General features: G+C 46.3%; 1 protein-coding gene and 1 long non-coding RNA gene across 2 annotated transcripts in view; one reads left to right on the forward strand and one right to left on the reverse strand.

Annotated features, from left to right (window-relative positions):
• LOC307206784 overlaps window positions 1-18,700 on the reverse strand; it is a 610,614-nt gene that overhangs the window by 399,715 nt on the left and 192,199 nt on the right. The gene's annotated exons all lie outside the window — the stretch shown is intronic.
• The window catches only part of LOC307206732 (phospholipid phosphatase 3-like), a 44,779-nt gene continuing 33,524 nt past the window's right edge, over window positions 7,446-18,700 (forward strand). Inside the window, exon 1 of the mRNA XM_079960125.1 lies at window positions 7,446-8,219. Within this exon, the coding sequence (XP_079816251.1) occupies window positions 8,021-8,219 (199 nt within the window). The 5' untranslated portion in view covers window positions 7,446-8,020. The remainder of the gene's footprint in view (window positions 8,220-18,700) is intronic.

Raw genomic sequence — 18,700 nt, forward strand, 5'->3', positions numbered from 1 at the left:
AGGAAGAGGAAAGGAGCGATTCAGGGCACCAGAACTCCCACCACCACCAGGCTAGCCACTGGAAAACTTACTTAGTTACATCCCTTGCATCTGGGGTTCTCCCAGGCATTACCCACAGCTTTTCAAGTATCTTCTTCTTTGGCGATCACTCATAGCCAAGTAATATTGTCTTCCAAAACAGGGTTTTAGCAGTGAGTCCATAAGTGACTGTGGAGGCCAATTCTGGATCCACATGTCCTTCCACAGCGGGACCTAGGTTTCCGGGTGGGAGTTAATCGCAGTGAGAGTTTGCCAAGCGTGCCTTCCTCTTAGCACGTTTCTCCCTTGTGTCCTGAGTTTGAGTGTCTTCAAAGCCCATGACACCTTTGGTAAAGGCTGTTCTTCAGCTGGAGCGCTTGCAGGCCAGTGTTTCCCAGTTGCCAGTGTTTATACTACATTTCTTTAGATTTGCCTTGAGAGAGTCTTTAAACCTCTTTTGTTGACCACCAACATTCCGCTTTCCATTTTTAAGTTTGGAATAGAGTAGTTGCTTTGGAAGATGACAATCAGGCATCCGCACAACATGACCAGTCCAACGAAGTAGATGTTGAAGAACCATTGCTTTGACACAGGTTATCTTTGCTTCTTTCAGTACACTGGCGTTAGTTCGTTTGTCTTCCCAAGTGATGTGTAAAAATTTTCAGAGACACCTTTGATGGAATCTTTCAAGGAGTTGGAGATGGTGTTTATAAGTGGTCCATGCTTTACAAGCATACAGTAAGGTTGGTAGTACAATAGCTTTGTAAACAAGTATTTTGGTTTCCTTGCGAATGTCCCGGTCCTCAAACACTCTGCACTTCAATTGGCAGAAAGCTGCACTTGCAGAGCTCATGCGATGCTAGATTTCGGCATCAAGGTCAGCCCAAGTAGTGAAAGTGATGTAAGTTTGATATAAGTTATTTATTTTAAAGTTATTGTGACTTTTATATTGGATCAGATTTTTACTATTAATGTTTGATGTTTTATTATGTTTTTATGTCTTGGAAGCTGCTCAGAGTGGCTTGGGCAACCCAGCCAGATGACTGGGGTATAAATGAAATATTATTATTATTAGGCAGAATATGTATCTTTCATATTTCATGCCTCAGGCATCAAACTGTCTAAGTTCCAAGTCTGAACTTTTCCAAAATGAGTTGCACCTCTGCTGTTGATCTGAATAGCCAAAGTTTTCTCCTTTGGCAGCAATGAAACTCATTCATTCAGGAAACCACTGGGTGCCCTTGTGTTTATTTTCAATCTGTTTCTGCTACTGTATAATAGTTGTCCTGTGGTTTGGAAGTTCCAGCTCAACTTGTGTATAACTTGCTGTTAAAATGGAATACACAGGATGAAATGGTGAAATCAGCTATGATTAAATGGGCACAAGATATTGGTCATGATATTATGTTTGCTGACTGGGAACAGTTATGGACCACCGGTATTAAATTTACTGCATGTAATGCCTTAAAAGAAAATATTATGAAAATGATCTACCGATGGTACATGACCCCAGCCAAGCTTGCAAAAATATATCATTTGCCTAATAATAAGTGTTGGAAATGTAATGAGACTGAAGGCACTTTCTACCACCTTTGGTGGACCTGCCCAAAGGTTAAAGCTTTCTGGGAAATGATCTATAATGAAATTAAGAAGGTCCTTAAGTGGACTTTTCCTAAGAAACCAGAGGCTTTCCTCTTGGGTATGGTGGGCCAAATGGTGCCAAGGAAGGATAGGATTTTCTTTATGTATGCCACCACAGCAGCAAGAATTCTACTGGCAAAGTATTGGAAGACGCAAGAACTACCTACTCTGGAAGAATGGCAAACAAAGGTGATCGACTTTATGGGACTGGCCGAGATGACGGGCAGAATCCGGGACCAGGGGAAAGAAACAATGGAAGAGGACTGGAAGAAATTCAAAATATATCTTAAAAATAATTGTAAAATTGAGGAGTGTTAAGATGTCAGGGGGTAAGAAGTAAAGAATTGCAGCAGTAAACAGAAAATTTAGGAATTTCTTTTTATGAAAGGGAATTAGGACAATGGACCTAAGGGTTGCTAAAGAACCATTAAACAAGGATGCAGGGATGGGGAGGTATGGGGAAGTCAAAGAAAGAAGGGTATGAACTGATGAGCTTGAAGTTGTACTGTTTTATATTGTTCTTTACTATTTGTGTGGAAAATTAATAAAAATTATTATAAAAAAAAAAAAAAGGAAGTTCCAGCTCAACTTGGCTCCCTTGGGAAGAATTGTTCCACTACTACACCATCCGCACAAACCAGACTGTTATTGTAGGGGTTGCCCACAAACCCTACAAGCACTGTTTTTGGTTGCGTGCAGCAGGAGGAGAGCGCAAAATATGGTTTGAAGCTCAACATCAAAAAAACGAAGATCATGGCCACTGGTCCCATCACCTCCTGGCAAATAGAAGGGGAAGAAATGGAGGCAGTGAGAGATTTTACTTTCTTGGGCTCCATGATCACTGCAGATGGTGACAGCAGCCACGAAATTAAAAGACGCCTGCTTCTTGGGAGAAAAGCGATGACAAACCTGGACAGCATCTTAAAAAGTAGAGACATCACCTTGCCAACAAAGGTCCGTATATTAAAAGTTATGGTTTTCCCAGTAGTGATGTATGGAAGTGAGAGCTGGACCATAAAGAAGGCTGATTGCCGAAGAATTGATGCTTTTGAATTATGGTGCTGGAGGAGACTCTTGAGAGTCCCATGGACTGCAAGAAGATCAAACCTCTCCATTCTTAAGGAAATCAGCCCTGAGTGCTCACTGGAAGGACAGATCCTGAAGCTGAGGCTCCAATACTTTGGCCACCTCATGAGAAGAGAAGACTCCCTGGAAAAGACCCTGATGTTGAGAAAGATGGAGGGCACAAGGAGAAGGGGACTACAGAGGACGAGATGGTTGGACAGTGTTCTCGAAGCTACCAGCATGAGTCTGACCAAACTGCAGGAGGCAGTGGAAGACAGAAGTGCCTGGCGTGCTCTGGTCCAGGGGGTCACGAAGAGTCGGACACGACTAAACGACTAAACAACAACAACAAGCAGCAGGAGGATAGAGCAACATATTACAATGGCGCATTTTCCAAAATAAAAATATTCTGCTTCAATTTCTTCCTCGTTGCACATACTGCCAAAACATTCCTTTGAAATTCCTGCAAAATGCACGAGTTTCTTCTCTGTCCACAAGCTGGCACTGTTTTGCATCCTGTTTGATTCTCTGTGCAGGAAGGAGGGTGGATGGCTGGATGTAGAATTCCAGTCCTTTCCTCAGCCTGACTCAACATCACCCCCAACAGGGCAGAATGAGACAGCTGCACCAGGCTGCAGATTTTGGGCAGTAACTGTTAGTTATTTAATATGAGGGTCCCAATTCTACAATTGATTCTATGATTCTATGGACCACCTGAAAACTGAGAGTCTTGGTGGCTCGCTTAATGATTTCCCCACCTGTTATAATTGTAATGCATGCTAAATGCTGTGTGGGTTTTTTATTTCTTCTTTCATTTTTTATACAGTGGTACCTCGGTTTAAGAGCAGCCCTGTTTATGAACTATTCAGTTTACAAACTCCACAAAACCGGAAATAGTGTCCTGGTTTGTGAACTTTACCTTGGTCTAAGAATGGAAGTCGAATGGTGGAAGGGCACTGGCGGTGGGAGGACTCATTAGGGAAAGCGCACCTTGGTTTAAGAATGGACTTCCGGAACAGATTGTTTGTAAACCAAGGTACCACTGTATATTGTATTTTGTTGCATTTCACTTTGAATTCCATAGAATTAAGTGTCCTGAGTCAGCCTTTTGAGCCCATCTGGGTGATCTCAGTCATTATTCTATGCCTACAAAAATACCCAAAATCAGTTTTCAAATTCATTTGTAGTTCTACCTACCAGGGAAGCAACATGGATACGTGATTTCTTCCTCAATGCAGAAACACTGGTCTGCCAAACAGCTATCAGACCTTCCTCCTGGAAAGTTCACGTTAAAGTAAATCATGTGGATCAGAATTCTCCCATGTTGTAGAGATAACAACCATAAAATCATTACTCATGAAGTTGTGCTCTCTCTCCTGATCCATCTCTAAAGAAACAGAATGCTACAGAGCAAAAGACATTTGGGTATCATTAGCAAATTCAAATTACCCTCCCAGGTAACATAAAAGTGTTGTCATTTTTGTTGTTAAACTATACTTACATACATAGTTTGTTTTCTATGCAGCTCACATGCATAAAATGCTAACATGCAATTAAAATAACAATACAGTGGTACTTTGGTTCTCGAACTTAATCCGTTCTGGAAGTCCGTTCGACTCCCAAAACTGTTTGAAAACTAAGGTGTGGCTTCCGATTGGCTGCAGGAGCTTCCTGCACACAAGCAGAAGCCGCGTCAGACATTCGGCTTCTGAAAAACGTTTGAAAACCGGAACACTTACTTCCGGGTTTTTGGTGTTCGGGAGCTGATTTGTTCAACAACTAAGTTGTTCGAGAACCAAGGTACCCCAGTATCCTAAGATAAAAACTTGCAGCAAAGAAACTCCAGTAGAGAGAATAAGATCAAAGTAAATAAATAAAAAATGTACAGCCGCATGAAACAGTAAAAAGTAAAATGTTACTAACTGGGACTGTTTTTAATGAAGCCTTGGTGCAGGAATGACCATAAAGAGAGCACCAGGCAAGCCTCTGCAGGGAGGCTATTCCACAGTGGTGCCATCACTTAGAAGGCCATCTCTCTGGCATGTTTACCTTCCCACCGCAGTGGTACCTATTTATCTACTCGCCCTGGCGTGTTTTCGAACTGCTAGGTTGGCAGGAGCTGGGACAGAGCAACGGGAGCTCACCCAGTCACAGGGATTTGAACCGCTGACCTTCTGATCGGCAAGCCCAAGAGGCTCAGTAGTTTAGACCACAGTTCCACCTGCGTTCTACTCTGGAGTAAGGATGTAGGAGCCAGCTGTACATCATCTAGCCTGATGAGAGGACCTCTCCCCTCTAAACTGCATTCAATGGTATAAAGAGGTGTGGGATATAGCTATTAATGATAAATTAACATGTTCCATTAAGGTAAGATGAGGAATATGCAGGAGAAATGATTTTGAGGAAATATGGAGGGTGTTTGTATAATTTGTACTGTTAAAACGGAAAGGGGTCAGACATTGCAAAAGGTGTTGAAATTTTGGGAGGTTGGATAGTTACAAAGGAATGGTGTCAGTGGTGGGGTGTACATTTTTATTCTTATTTATTTATTACTTTGTTAAAATAAAATAATTTTTTAAAAGAGTCAATTAAAATGTGGTTTTTTTTAAATGAACTGCATTCAAATCAGGCTCCTTGGAATGTAGGAAGACCAGTACCAGAAACTTTATTGTCAGTTAACTTGTGTTTTGCTTTGCATTTACGTTCATAAACCTAGACCAGTTTTCTTAAAAATAATTATAATATTATTTATAATATAATTTTATTATTTGAACCCTGCCCACCTGACTGGGTTGCTCCAGCCGCTCTTGATTCCTTCCAACATATACAAAACCTTAATAGAACATTACACATTAAAAAGCTTCCCTATTTAGAAATTGTTGGTTTCTGGCCTTTTAAATATATATATAATTTGCTCTGTATTTCATATATTTGCATTTTTGGAAGGTTTGCTGTGAGCCAGTTTGGGAAAGTGACATATAAGTAAACTCAATCAATGGTATACAGCATCGGTAGCCAAACTAAGGCCCGGGGGCCGAATCCGGCCCAATCGCCTTCTCAATCCGGCCCGTGGACGGTCCGGGAATCAGCGTGTTTTTACATGAGTAGAATGTGTCCTTTTATTTAAAATGCATCTCTGGGTTACTTGTGGGGCAAAGGAATTCGTTCATTCCCCCCCAAAAAAATATAGTCCGGCCCCCACAAGGTCTGAGGGACAGTGGAAAAAGTTGGTATACAGTATAAGCCTAAGGTATACCCCTGGTATACAGTATAAGCCTAAGGTGATAAAAGGTGCTCTGATCTACAAAGGTCACTTGGTCCTGTAACGACAGGACTAGATCAACAAGCACCCCAAACTGGGAACGAGATCCTTACACCGGATGCACCCTGCTCTAGAACAGTGATAGGCAGAAGGTAGCTTGGAATTACTTTCAGAACTCTGCAGCTTGCGGTAGATTGGCAAGGATTTCTATCCTCTTGTTAAACAGCAGCAACACACACACACAAAATTAAGCCACCAGAATGAAGAAAGGTGGGGAAGGAAAGGGGCTTCATACTATCATCATACTGGTGAGGAACTGCCATCTTACTACCAGCCTCCGGATTTGGCCATTTTGGGTAAAAAACATTCACCTTTCTCAAGCTGGAATTCAGCTGATGTAGCTTCATTAATGTGTGACCCCGAAATTCCGGACCCCACCCAACTGATGCCAAAGTTTGGTGCTAGTTTTGTGCCACAAACCCGTTTTGTGCCACCACCACCCCAAATCAAGCAATTGACACATCAAATCGGGGCCACAGGTTAACGCCAACTGACTTCAAACATGTCACATGTGGGAAAGCTGCAGGACCCCCTTCTAAATCCAAAGAGTGCATTCTTTATTCTTTCGTTACAGCTGTCACTTAAATTGGGCGCTTTTAAAATTTAGTGCCTTTTTCTAATACCCATGGCAACAGAAATATGCACCAGAGTCAAAAAGTCCAGAATTCTCGCCTCTTTCCCCCGGCCTTTGACACATGAGACATGTGCTCTCAGGACACACACACACACACACACAAAATTCCCATGACTGCAATTTGTTTTAACTGTTCTTAATACTGAATTTTAACTTGTAACCCACTTTTGGGACCCACTGATGAGGTTTAGCGCGCTACACCTCATGTCCACAGGATGGACTGTGCGGAGGCCCAGACTAGGACAGCATTTTGTCCTGGGGGGGGGGGGGGACGGGGGAAGAACTTCGCCAGTTGCAACTTCTCCCTTCTACCCTACCAACACAGTTTTCCCAAGGCAGCGAGAAATGGCTGGGATTCCCCCTGGCTTTTACGCAGCGCCTTCTCCCTCCGGCCTCGGACGTGGCAGCACAACTGAGAGCCAACGGCTCGGCTGGCTTTCGTCGGGAGCAGCTCCGATTGAACCCGGGGAGCTCGCTTCCAAGTCGATGCGGCTTGGATCCCATCCGGCTTCCCTTTCCCTGGACGGAGCGGGGCTGCGCCGGGAGGAGCGACCAGAGCGGACCAGGCCAGGCTGGAAAAGGGGCGGTGGGCGAGACCCGCTTCGCTTCTCGCTCCGGGCCTGGAGGAGCGACGCCCAGGCGGGTCTCTGCCCCGAGGCAGCTGCTCCCGCTGCAGCCACCGCCCCCGAACACGCCCCGCCCCTCGACGGGACGCGCTCGCTCCGCCCCATCGGGTTGCCCGAGCATTTCGGGGGCGGGGGGACCCGGAGGAAAGCTTCGCCCAGCGCCTTCGGGGCCGGCGAGCGCGGGGTTGGCTCTCCCTCCGCCGCCCGTCCGCCCCGTCGTGCCGGACTTTGGCCCCGCTCCTTGGCCCCGCCTCGTGGGGAGAGGCGCCAGGGGTCCTTCCCAAGTGGCCCCGGCCCGAGGCTGCTGCGCTCTCGTGCGCTCTCGTGCGCCCTGAGCGCCAGCGGAGCTGCTCTTTGTTCCAGGGCTGATGCAGAGGCGAGGAAACTTTGTTTGTTTGTTTGTTTGCGCTCCTTGCCAGGCGGCCCTCCCCTCCCCCCTCCCTAGATCCTGAGAAGATCCGGATTGCAGAGGACTTCCAGGAGCCGACGGGAGCCCCTGCCCCACCCTGGCGCTCCAAGTCCTGCTTTCTGCCCTCTCCAGCCGCTCTCACCAGGGACTAGAAGACTTGGCGTCTTCCTCCCCAGTGACTGAACCCCAGCGCGGCTCTGCTCTCCTCCCCCAGGGACCCGAGGCTCCGGACTGGGTTTGAACCGCATGGACTAAGGAGCTGGATCCCGCCCGATCCCGCAGCGGCAGGTTGCTCTGCAAAGATCATGCAAAAAGATCCCGACGCGCTTCTCCACGCCCTGTCCCGGCAGCCGCTCAGCGCGGAGCCTCTGGCTTGGCCTCGCCACCAGGGCGACGTCCAGGTGACGGTGCGGAGGCCCAGATCCCGAGCTGGGGACTTCGCTGCTCCCAGAGCTGCGCTGAGGAAGACCTTGGTGGCTGTGGATGTCGTGTGCCTGCTCGTGGGTGAGTGGGGCGCGGAGGGGCTGGGATTTTACTGGCCAGGTAACCAGGAAAGTGGGAATTTGCCAATTAGCTTTCTCGAGATGAAATCCTGAATCCAGGCAAAGGTTTCTCTTAATCCCCCTAATTAGTGATTTGCAATTGCTTAATTTTTCTGTTTGTGTTGGCGTCTTATGGCGTGTAGCTCATTTCACCTTCTGGTTATTTGCACATCTGGTAATGCAGCATGGAGCTTGGTACAGTATTAAGATCACCACGCAGCCAGTGCTCGTTTCTCCAGCTTTTCACAGAATCATAGAGCTAGAAGGCACCCTGAAGGTCATTTAGTCCAACCCCCTCCAATGCAGGAATCTTTTGCCCACCCTGGGGCTCGAACCTACAACCCTGATATTAAGAGTCTGACTGATGCCAATTCTGCAAGCTAGAAGGGTCTATCTAAATCGGAACATGTGCAGCCCAACACTCTGCTCAAATATTATTGTAATTCATGGAGCACTTTGCTTTGATCCTTGGCAACCATTGCAAGGGACATTAGGTAAAGGTAAAGGTAAAGGGACCCCTGACCATTAGGTCCAGTCGTGGCCGACTCTGGGGTTGTGGCGCTCATCTCGCTTTATTGGCCGAGGGAGCTGGCGTACAGCTTCTGGGTCGTGTGGCCAGCATGACTAAGCCACTTCTGGCAAACCAGAGCAGCACACGGAAACACTGTTTACCTTCCCGCTGGAGCGGTACCTATTTATCTACTTGCACTTTGACGTGCTTTGGAACTGCTAGGTGGGCAGGAGCAGGGACCAAGCAACAGGAGCTCACCCCTTCGTGGGGATTCGAACCGCTGACCTTCTGATCGGCAAGTCCTAGGCTCTGTGGTTTAACCCACAGTGTCACCCGCAAGGGACATTAAGCCTCCATATATTCAGCCCAGCTAGTACAGGAATACCTTAATCCCTTTCCCACTGAGAATCAAGTTTAAGACACTAACAGCAGCATAGTTCTTTCTTTACCCTTTTGACCAGTGCTTTGAGTTGTTGGGCCAGAGGCTGCTGTTGAGATCCCAGCTAAGAAGTAATAATAATAATAATAATAATAATAATAATAATAATAATAATATATTATTATACCCCGCCCATCTGGCTGTGTTTCCTCCAGCCACTCAGGGACCATGCTGGATACCTGGAAGCCATGTGGAGGATTTGAGGAATTGTAGCAGTGGCATTTCTTGTCTGGCTCTTTAGTTCCACATTTCCAGATGCCATTGCATGATTCCTGATGGGGAACTGCTATGATTAAAACATCCTGATACACACACACACACACATCTTTGTATTGGAAGTACTTCAGCTTTTATTCCTGACTTTTGGCTCTGTTCCTCCCTGGACGACTTTTAGCAACACATTGCAAAGGTGTGCACATGGAAGTACCCAAGGCACCCGGTTTGTGATCAGAGGTGACCTTGCCTTGAGTCAAGGTGAGGAGGCTGCCTTCAGGGCAGAACTACGCATGAGAAGGAGCCCATACAGCTTTCCTGGTTAATGATAATACAGAGGAGGGGTCATCTTCAGAGGAGATCTGGTGGGTGGAAGGGCAGGGCTTCCTTCTTCCACACACCCACTGGTTTTCCCAAACCACCCCTCCCCTTCTTTCCCCAGTCAGGCATATTTCTGGTCACGGGTCATGGGGGAGAACTGGTGAGTGGAGAAGGGTTAATTACCCCTGAAATTTGCTTTTGTGAGGAATCACAGGGTTGTGATAACATCTAGTTTCTCTCTTAGATGTTGGATTTTCAGATGCCTGGCCCATGGGGCACAGTTGCTCGATTAAGCCCTGGTGTAATCAGTAATAATAATAATAATAAATAATGTATTACTTATACCCCGCCTATCTGGATGGTCCTCCTCAGCTACTCAAGGCAGCTCCGAACAGAATATTAAAAACACGATAAAACATCAAACATTAAAAGTTTTCCTAAACAGGGCTGCCTTCAGATGTCTTCTAAAAGTCAGATACAGTGGTGCCTCGCAAGACGAAAAGAATCCGTTCCGCGATTCTCGTCTAGCGGTTTTTTCGTCTTGCGAAGCAAGCCCATTGACGGTTTAGCGGATTAGTGCTATTAGCGGCTTAGCAGCTTTTAGCGGCTTAGCAGCTTAGCGGATAAGCAGATAAGCGACTTAGCGGCTTAGAAAAAGGGGGGGCGAAGGAAAAAAAAGTCGGAAAAACTCGCAAGACATTTCGTCTTGCGAAGCAAGCCCATAGGGAAATTCGTTTTGCGAAGCGCCTCCAAAACGGAAAACCCTTTTGTCTAGCGGGTTTTTCGTCTTGCGAGGCATTCGTCTTGCGGGGCACTACTGTAGTTGTTTATTTCCTTGACATCTGATGGGAGGGCGTTCCACAGGGCAGGTGCCACTACCGAGAAGGCCCTCTGTCTGGTTCCCTGTAACCTCACTTCTCGCAGTGAGGGAACCACCAGAAGGCCCTTGGAGCTGGACCTCAGCGTCTGGGCTGAACGATGGGGATGGAGACTCTCCTTCAGGTATACTGGGCCGAGGCCATTTAGGGCTTTAAAGGTCAGCACCAACACTTGGAATTGTGCTTGGAAACGTACTGGGAGCCAATGTAGGTCTTTCAGGACCAGTGTTATATGGTCTCAGCAGCCACTCCCAGTCACCAGTCTAGCTGCTGCATTCTGGATTAATTGTAGTTTCTGGGTCACCTTCAAAGGTAGCCCCCCATAGAGAACATTGCAGTAGTCCAAGCAGGAGATAACTAGAGCATGCACCACTCTGGCGAGACAGTCTGCGGGCAGGTAATAAACCTATGGTCAGAGTTTAATGAAATGTCATGGTGGAGTCATTGCCCTAGGGCACCCAGCCACCCTATCTTACTTTTAGCTTGCTCTGCGTGGTTTAATGCAAATGTTGGTTTCTGATTCAGCAAAGTATGGAGAAAGGCAAGAAGCTTTGGGGGTTCAAAACTCAACCCCTAGAAACCTAATCCAGCAACACTTCTGGCTTATGCCATTCCCCCAGGCACAGCCCATTTGCTCCCAAAGCATTGCTCCAAAACCTCAGGGCTAGAAACTTACTTGGTTGCAGTTTAATTAATACTGATTTTCCCAGGGAACTCAATTCTGTCCCCCAATACCAAATTTGGGGTTTACACAACCCCTTTTTTACCTGCTGGATGGTGTTGATGAATACATAAGGGAGTTGAGGGGAAACTTGGGAAGGCACCTTGATCAAGGGGCTGGGCTCAGAAGCGGGAAACGCAAGTTCGAATCCCAGCTCAGCCAGAGAACTCTTGCTCCCGTCTCTTTAAATTGTTTTCTGGCCAGGTTCCCAACTGGAAGTAGCTTGGAAGTAGAGGAGGGAGGAGGTGTCAGGAGAGAAGCATTTGAGAATTGAGACTGATGGGAAGTGGAAGCCACTGGGGTTTGGAAACCATAGCTCTAGCGCAGGGGTCAGCAAACTTTTTCAGCAGGGGGCCGGTCCACTGTCCCTCAGACCTTGTCTGAGGGACAGTGTATTTTGTAGAGGGGAATGAACAAATTCCTATGCCCCACAAATAACCCAGAGATGCATTTTAAATTAAAGCACACATTCTGCTCATGTAAAAACACCAGGCAGGCCCCACATTTTAAATAAAAGGACACAGTCTACTCATGTAAAAACATGCTGATTCCCGGACTGTCTGCAGGTCGGATTTAGAAGGCGATTGGGCCGGCCCCGGCCCCCGGGCCGTAGGTTGCCTACCCCTGCTCTAGCTGCTAGCGGGACTGGGGACAGGGTGGCCCCATTCATTCCCCACCTCTCTGCTGCAGCGCAAGGGCAAGAGTCTTCCGCTGTAGAACAAAGAAAGCTGAGGCAGTGTGTCGTGCAAGAACCAACGTCTGTCTTCTTTCATACTTCCCTGGTTATTCTGGCCCAGATGTCACCAATATGCCACTCTGCGTGTGCCTACAGAGGCCTTCCCCATTGTCCATAGGCTGCCTTGCCCTTCCCTCTGATGAAATTAGGCCTTTCAGGGGCTAATGCAATAGGTTGGGTGTGAGGTGTTTGGTGTGGTACCCATAGCAGTTTTTGCAGTTTGCAAATGGGTCCATGGGCCCCAAAAGAGGGAAACGTGAGTCACCTGAAATATTTACTGGATATCTCTCCTTTTTTATATAACAATTTATTGATTTAACAAAAAACAAAAACAATACAGTGGTACCTCTGGATGCGAACGGGATCCATTCCGTAGCCCCGTTCGCATCCAGAAGCAAACGCAATCCACGTCTGCGCGGGTGGCAATTCATCGCTTCTGCGCGTGCGCTTGACGTCATTTTGACCATCTGTGCATGTGCGAGCGGCGAAACCCGGAAGTAACGCGCTCCATTACTTCTGAGTCGCTGCAGCGCGCAATCCAAAAATATTTATCCTGAAGCTACTTCAACCCAAGATATGACTGTACAAAAACAAAGCAAACAAAACAAATTGACTTCCCTCTAGTCCCTTCCTTGGTTCCATAATTTATCAATATACTGCATGTCCATTGTTCAGTTTGAGACCTTATTTAAATTACTTATTATCCATTCATAACAAAATTACAAGTAACTTGAAAACCCTGCTAATGCTTCTGTATATATGCAATAAACACCTTCCACTCTTCCTTAAGTTCATTGTCATCTCTTCCTCTTAGTTTCATTGTCAATTCTCATTTCAGCATATTCCATTAATTTAACTGCCAATCTTCTTTAGCTGGGACTCCTTCTTCTTTCCAGCATTGTGCTAAGAATGTCCGTGCAGCCGTAGTTGCACACATAAATAAATTCTTTTGTGATTTTGGTAGATCCACTCCTATAATACCTAATAGGAAAGCTTCTGGGTTTTTTTGAACAAAGTTTATTTTAAACATCTTCATTTGATTATAAATCATTTCCCAGTATTTCTTTATGATTTTACAGTCCCACCACATGTGGAAAAATGTCCCTTTACTGGATATCTCAAAAGGACATCCTCTCCAGCCCAGCATCCTGTTTTCCACAGTGGCCAACCAGAGGCCTAAGAGAAGATCATGAGCAAGGCATATAATACATTTGATGGTTTTTTGTTGTTTGTTTTTGTGTTTAAAAACACATTATTTTGAGGTAAAAACACCTGAAAAAACAGTTGGTCTGTTGCATTGTAAGCTGTAGTTGTAGCAGAGGGAAAGGGAGAGAAGCGAAGAAAGGAGAGGAACTGCTTGTACCATCGCTGCCATGGTAAGGTTATCTGTTTCCATAGAGTTCAAGGAAGCCTGTGTCTCAGTGGGCTTCTGTCTATAAAGGCAGGCATTCATATAGTGCTTTAGGGTGTTCAAATGGCTTAACGTCCATTAGATTTTTCAAAAAAAATCTTTTAACAAACCTGTAAGTTAGATCAACTGTGTTATACCCAATTTGCAGATATGGCAACTGAGGCTGAGAGAGTAGCTTGCCTAAGGGCATCCTATTAGTTCATGGTGGAGGAAGTAAAATCCTTAATTGCTGGCTGTAGATGTTTAAGGGCAGAAGGTTCACCTCATTCTAGTGTCATAACAATAGTACAAGTGTTGTTAACCAGGGTTTGAAATTAGCAGGCACCTAAAGATTCTCCATTTGCATGTACCTCAAAAAGTCTGGGTGCCATTTTTTGTGCCTGGCTGACACTCAAGGATTACTGAAATGTATGTGCTTTGAAGCCTCAAAGTACATTCTAAGGATAGGCAATATTGTTAAGGAGTTTAACAATAAAGGGTAGAGTGTTTTGAAAACTGAAGTATGGTACCAATATTTTTATTGTAAACACCAAATTAAACATGTATTAACAATGGACGTTAAAAAAGTGATATTAACAATGTGTCACTTATGTGAATTATGTATTAGTTCATGCTTGTTAAAATAATAAATAAAATGTGTTGCCGATACCCCCCTCTCCAAAGGGCGACTAGATATTCTGTTTTGGCACCCCAGACCCAGGTCCCAGGAGCCATTTGACTCCTAGCTTTTCTATCCCAGTTTCTAACACTGTTGTTAACATTTTAACGTGGCCATATCCCTGTGAAAGAAGCTGAGTAGATTGGCTGTGCTCTGTTTGCATAGAAACCAATGGATCCTTTCTCCCCCACTTAGGTATTGCCAAGGCTATATGTACTCTGTGCTTACAAAAAAAAAGAAGAAGTCAAAGTTCCGCCCCAGAAATGTCTGGATTCTGTAACCTGGGAATATGCAAATTAAACAAAATGTGCCTATAGATATACAGTAGAACCTCAGTTTTCAAACGTAATCCGTTCCGGAAGACCATTTGACTTCCAAAATGTTCAAAAACTGAAAGAGGAAGCCTCAATTCGATAGGTAAACTCAAAACAGAAGCTGCGTAGCACGTTCGGCTTCCAAAAATTGTTTGAAAACCAAAGCAATTACTTCTGGGTTTTCGGCGTTTAGCTTCCAAAACATTTGTCAACGGAGCTGTTCGAGAACTGAGGTTCCACTGTATATTTTTTCCCTTGGTTTTAATGTACAGTGGTGCCTCGCAAGATGAAATTAATCCGTTCCGTGAGGCTCTTCATATAGCGGTTTTTTCGTCTTGCGAAGCAAGCCCATTGACAGCTTAGTGGATTAGCGCTATTAGCGGTTTAGCGGCTTTTAGCGGATAGCTGATAAGTGGCTTAAGGCTTAGGAAAAGGGGGGGGGAAGGGGGAAGACCCCGCAGGAACTCGCAAGACATTTTCGTCTTGCGAAGCAAGCCCTTAGGGAAATTTGTTTTGCGAAGCGCCTCCAAAACGGAAAACACTTTCGTCTAGCGGGTTTTCCGTCTTGTGAGGCGTTCGTCTTGCGGGGCACCACTGTATCCATGTGGTTTTGTTTTGTTTCTTTGCTTGCAAGTCACTTTGAGTTGCCTTGGGCAAGAAAAAGCAACTGACAAATTTAATAAATAATACATTGGCAAATTTTGCATGGTTTGTAATCGTCTAGTAGGCAAAAGGGACACACAAGCGGTATTCTCAGACCCCTGGAAAGCCCATTGGAAACTCAATTGGTGTCTGAAATTCCTCTGAACTTTTAAGTGCCGGGTGGGGAGAATATGAAGAGGAGTTACTTAGGACTCCCGTTTTTTGCCCAATCACCTAATTCTCCGCTTATGTGCAACATGACGGAATTTCACACTGCCCAGCCCTTTGCACTGCGAGCCTCTAAAGGGCTAGACATGCCAGGAGCAAAACTATCCTATTAAGAGGGAGGAGTTGTCCCTTCACACTGATCCTGGGATGCCAGTCCTGTGAGCTGATGCCTCTATGCAGCCAGGCCATCAGGGCAGGACTCAGCAGAATGAACTCGCTATGTTTTGAACCAAGGGAAGTAATACACAAGCCCTTCCCATCTGAGGAGGGAGCCCTGCAAGGCCATTTGAAGTAAGCTGTGATCATGCACAGTCCTGCTGACAGGAGCTTCCAACCAAAACTGCAAACCCAGATTTCAGCAGTGGTGTGATGGCCTGGGACTCGGAACCAGAGGAGTCTCGGTCTGCACCGGATCCTTTGCCTCAGGCATCATCTGAACCAAGTCTGAGGCCAGATTCTGAAGAGCCCCAGTCTGCACAGGTTCCCCTGCAACAAGCACCAGCTAGGCCGAGTCAGGGGCCTGAGCCTGCCCTGGCTCCAGATGCGGGGATTCCCTCGTTGCCTCCAGCTGGGCCATCACTTATAGCTGCTCCACTACCGGTTTGGTCAGAGGAGGCTGAGGCGGCCCCTGGGTCTAGTAACCCACCGACATCTCCCGAGCTGCAGAGACTAAGGTCTGAGAGAAGGAGAGACCTGAGTACTCGCAGGAGGAGTGCTCGCCTTTGGGCGAAACAGGGAGGTCAGTCCCCGGGGGATCAGGACCGGCTGTTACCCCGACAAATATAAAAGGCTGTCGGACCTCGCCCCAGGTTGTGGGAGCAATATTGCTGTATGCCAGATCCTGCCTGACATCCTGTACCTGTCCTTGCCTGGTTTCCTGCCTCAAGTCCTGCCTTGATCCTGTCGGACTGACTCCTAGCGGAACCTTCGGATTCTGGACTGGACCTGAATCATGGTTCTCGGGTTACCCCTGGGCCCAGCACAAGTGGTCAGCTGCAGCCAAGAGTTCCCAGTGAGATTTGTAGGGATCCACTGGAGATCTCTGATTGGGAGCTACCAAGTGAAGCCACTTGGTATTTGATACCAGTTTTAAAAGGTGCCACCTACAGTCCCTGTTGCCAAGGAACAATCAAGAGCTCATTCACACTTTCCCAGCCACATCTTTTATATGCCTGTTGTCTTTGTCCATGGAGTTTTTTTGGCAGGGATACTGGAGTGGCTTGCCGGTTCCTGCTCCAGGTGGATCACGTTTAGTCAAAACTCTCCACTATGACTTGTCCGCCTTGGGTGCCCTGCACGGCATAGCTCAAAGCTTCTCTGCGTTATTCAAGCCCCTTCTCCACGACAAGGCAGTGCTTTTTCTTGGGTTCCATGATCACTGCAGATGGTGACAGCAGTCATGAAATTAAAAGACGCCTGCTTCTTGGGAGACAAGCAATGACAAACCTAGACAGCATCTTGAAAAGCAGAGACATCACCTTCCCAACAAAGGTTCGTATAGTTAAAGCTATGGTTTTCCCAGTAGTGATGTATGGAAGTGAGAGCTGGACCATAAAGAAGGCTGATCGCCAAAGAATTGATGCTTTTGAATTATGGTGTTGGAGGAGACTCTTGAGAGTCCCATGGACTGCAAGAAGATCAAACCTCTCCATTCTGAAGGAAATCAGCTCTGAGTGCTCACTGGAAGGACAGATCGTGAAGCTGAGGCTCCAATACTTTGGCCACCTCATGAGAAGAGAAGACTCCCTGGAAAAAACCCTGATGTTGGGAAAGATTGAGGGCACAAGGAGAAGGGGACGACAGAGGATGAGATGGTTGGACAGTGTTCTTGAAGCTACTAATATGAGTTTGACCAAACTGCGGGAGGCAGTGGAAGACAGGAGTGCCTGGCGTGCTCTGGTCCATGGGATCACGAAGAGTCAGACATGACTAAACGACTAAATAACAGCCACATCTTTTACCTGTCCCATCAGAACTGTGTAATGTTGGGTGACAGGCTGATACGGTGTGGTTTGGGGAAAACAGCCTTGCAGACCAAATTAAGGTCCCTGACAGGCCTGATCCAGGGGTCAGATATCAGTTTTGTGGAGGATCACATAGCCTACAGCCCCTGCTCATAACCTCTGCAGCCCCTGCTCATATTGATGAGACTTTTTCAGAACTTCTTAGCAGGTTGTACAAATGGAAGCAGTGTTAGAAACTCAGGTATTTAAGCTAGGCACCAAATGACTCCTTACACCAAGGCTACAGTCTCCTAAATGGAAAGTCTAGTTGTCTTTTGGGGCAAGACATCTCTAAAGTCTTGTTTTTCAAAGGATTGACTGACTGCGATTGATTATCAGTTAAACATCTGGCTAGTTTAGATGACAACCTTGAGCTCGGTTAAGAGCTTTGAGAACTGAAAGAAGAAAACTCTATCCAGGGACAGTCCACGTATATATTGGGCTATTCCTATCTCTTTTTTTAATGGTGACACAGACCATTCATAACATAGGAATATTCTTCACAACTGTGAGCAGGGCACTGGGGTGGGGTAAGTGAAGACAAGGGGCAACAATTAACTATAACATTGTTCACTGCTCCTGCTCAGGCTGCACAGAAAAAGCATGGATCCTGAAATTCATTCTGATTGCGCAGATAAAATATACGTAACTGATAAAATTTTACAGGATGTGGTATTAGTGTGTGAAAGCAGCCAAAATATAATGACCTCCAGGCATGCACCTCCAGATGGTGGAGATGTCAGGCACAATCCTGATGCCCAGGCATCTTCACTGGGTCACAAGTGGTTGATAGCCAGGTAAAAATGCACCTAGCGCCTGACTAATTTCTAACATTGGGTGGAAGGCGTGACTTGTAGCTTGTCTGTGGCAGGAAGAAGGGCCGGCTCTCTGCCCTGAGGAAACTTGGGAGTTTAGAGAGTTTCCCATCCTTGCCTTGGTTGGTGATGCATTGTGGGGTGGGCAGCCATAGTATGGACCCTGCAGGATGGGAATCCATATTGGAATACAGTGGTACCTCGGCTTAAGAACTTAATTTGTTCTGGAGATCCGTTCTTAACCTGAAACTGTTCTTAACCTGAAGCACCACTTTAGCTAATGGGGGCTGCCGCTGTGCGATTTCTGTTCTCATCCTGAAGCAAAGTTCTTAACCCGAGGTACTATTTCTGGGTTAGCGGAGTCTGTAACCTGAAACATATGTAACCTGAAGCGTCTGTAACCCAAGGTACCACTGTACAGCACTGGGACATGTCCTCCGCAAACCTAGACAGAGAACCCGGGGAGCAGGTTTGCCTTAAGGTTGCAGAGGAAGGGCAATCTGAAGGCAGAACTTGATTGCAGGCAAATGTTTCAGGGGATGGGTCCGATTGA

This window comes from Podarcis cretensis (assembly GCF_951804945.1).
Source record: "Podarcis cretensis genome assembly, chromosome: 17".
Taxonomy (NCBI): domain Eukaryota; kingdom Metazoa; phylum Chordata; class Lepidosauria; order Squamata; family Lacertidae; genus Podarcis; species Podarcis cretensis.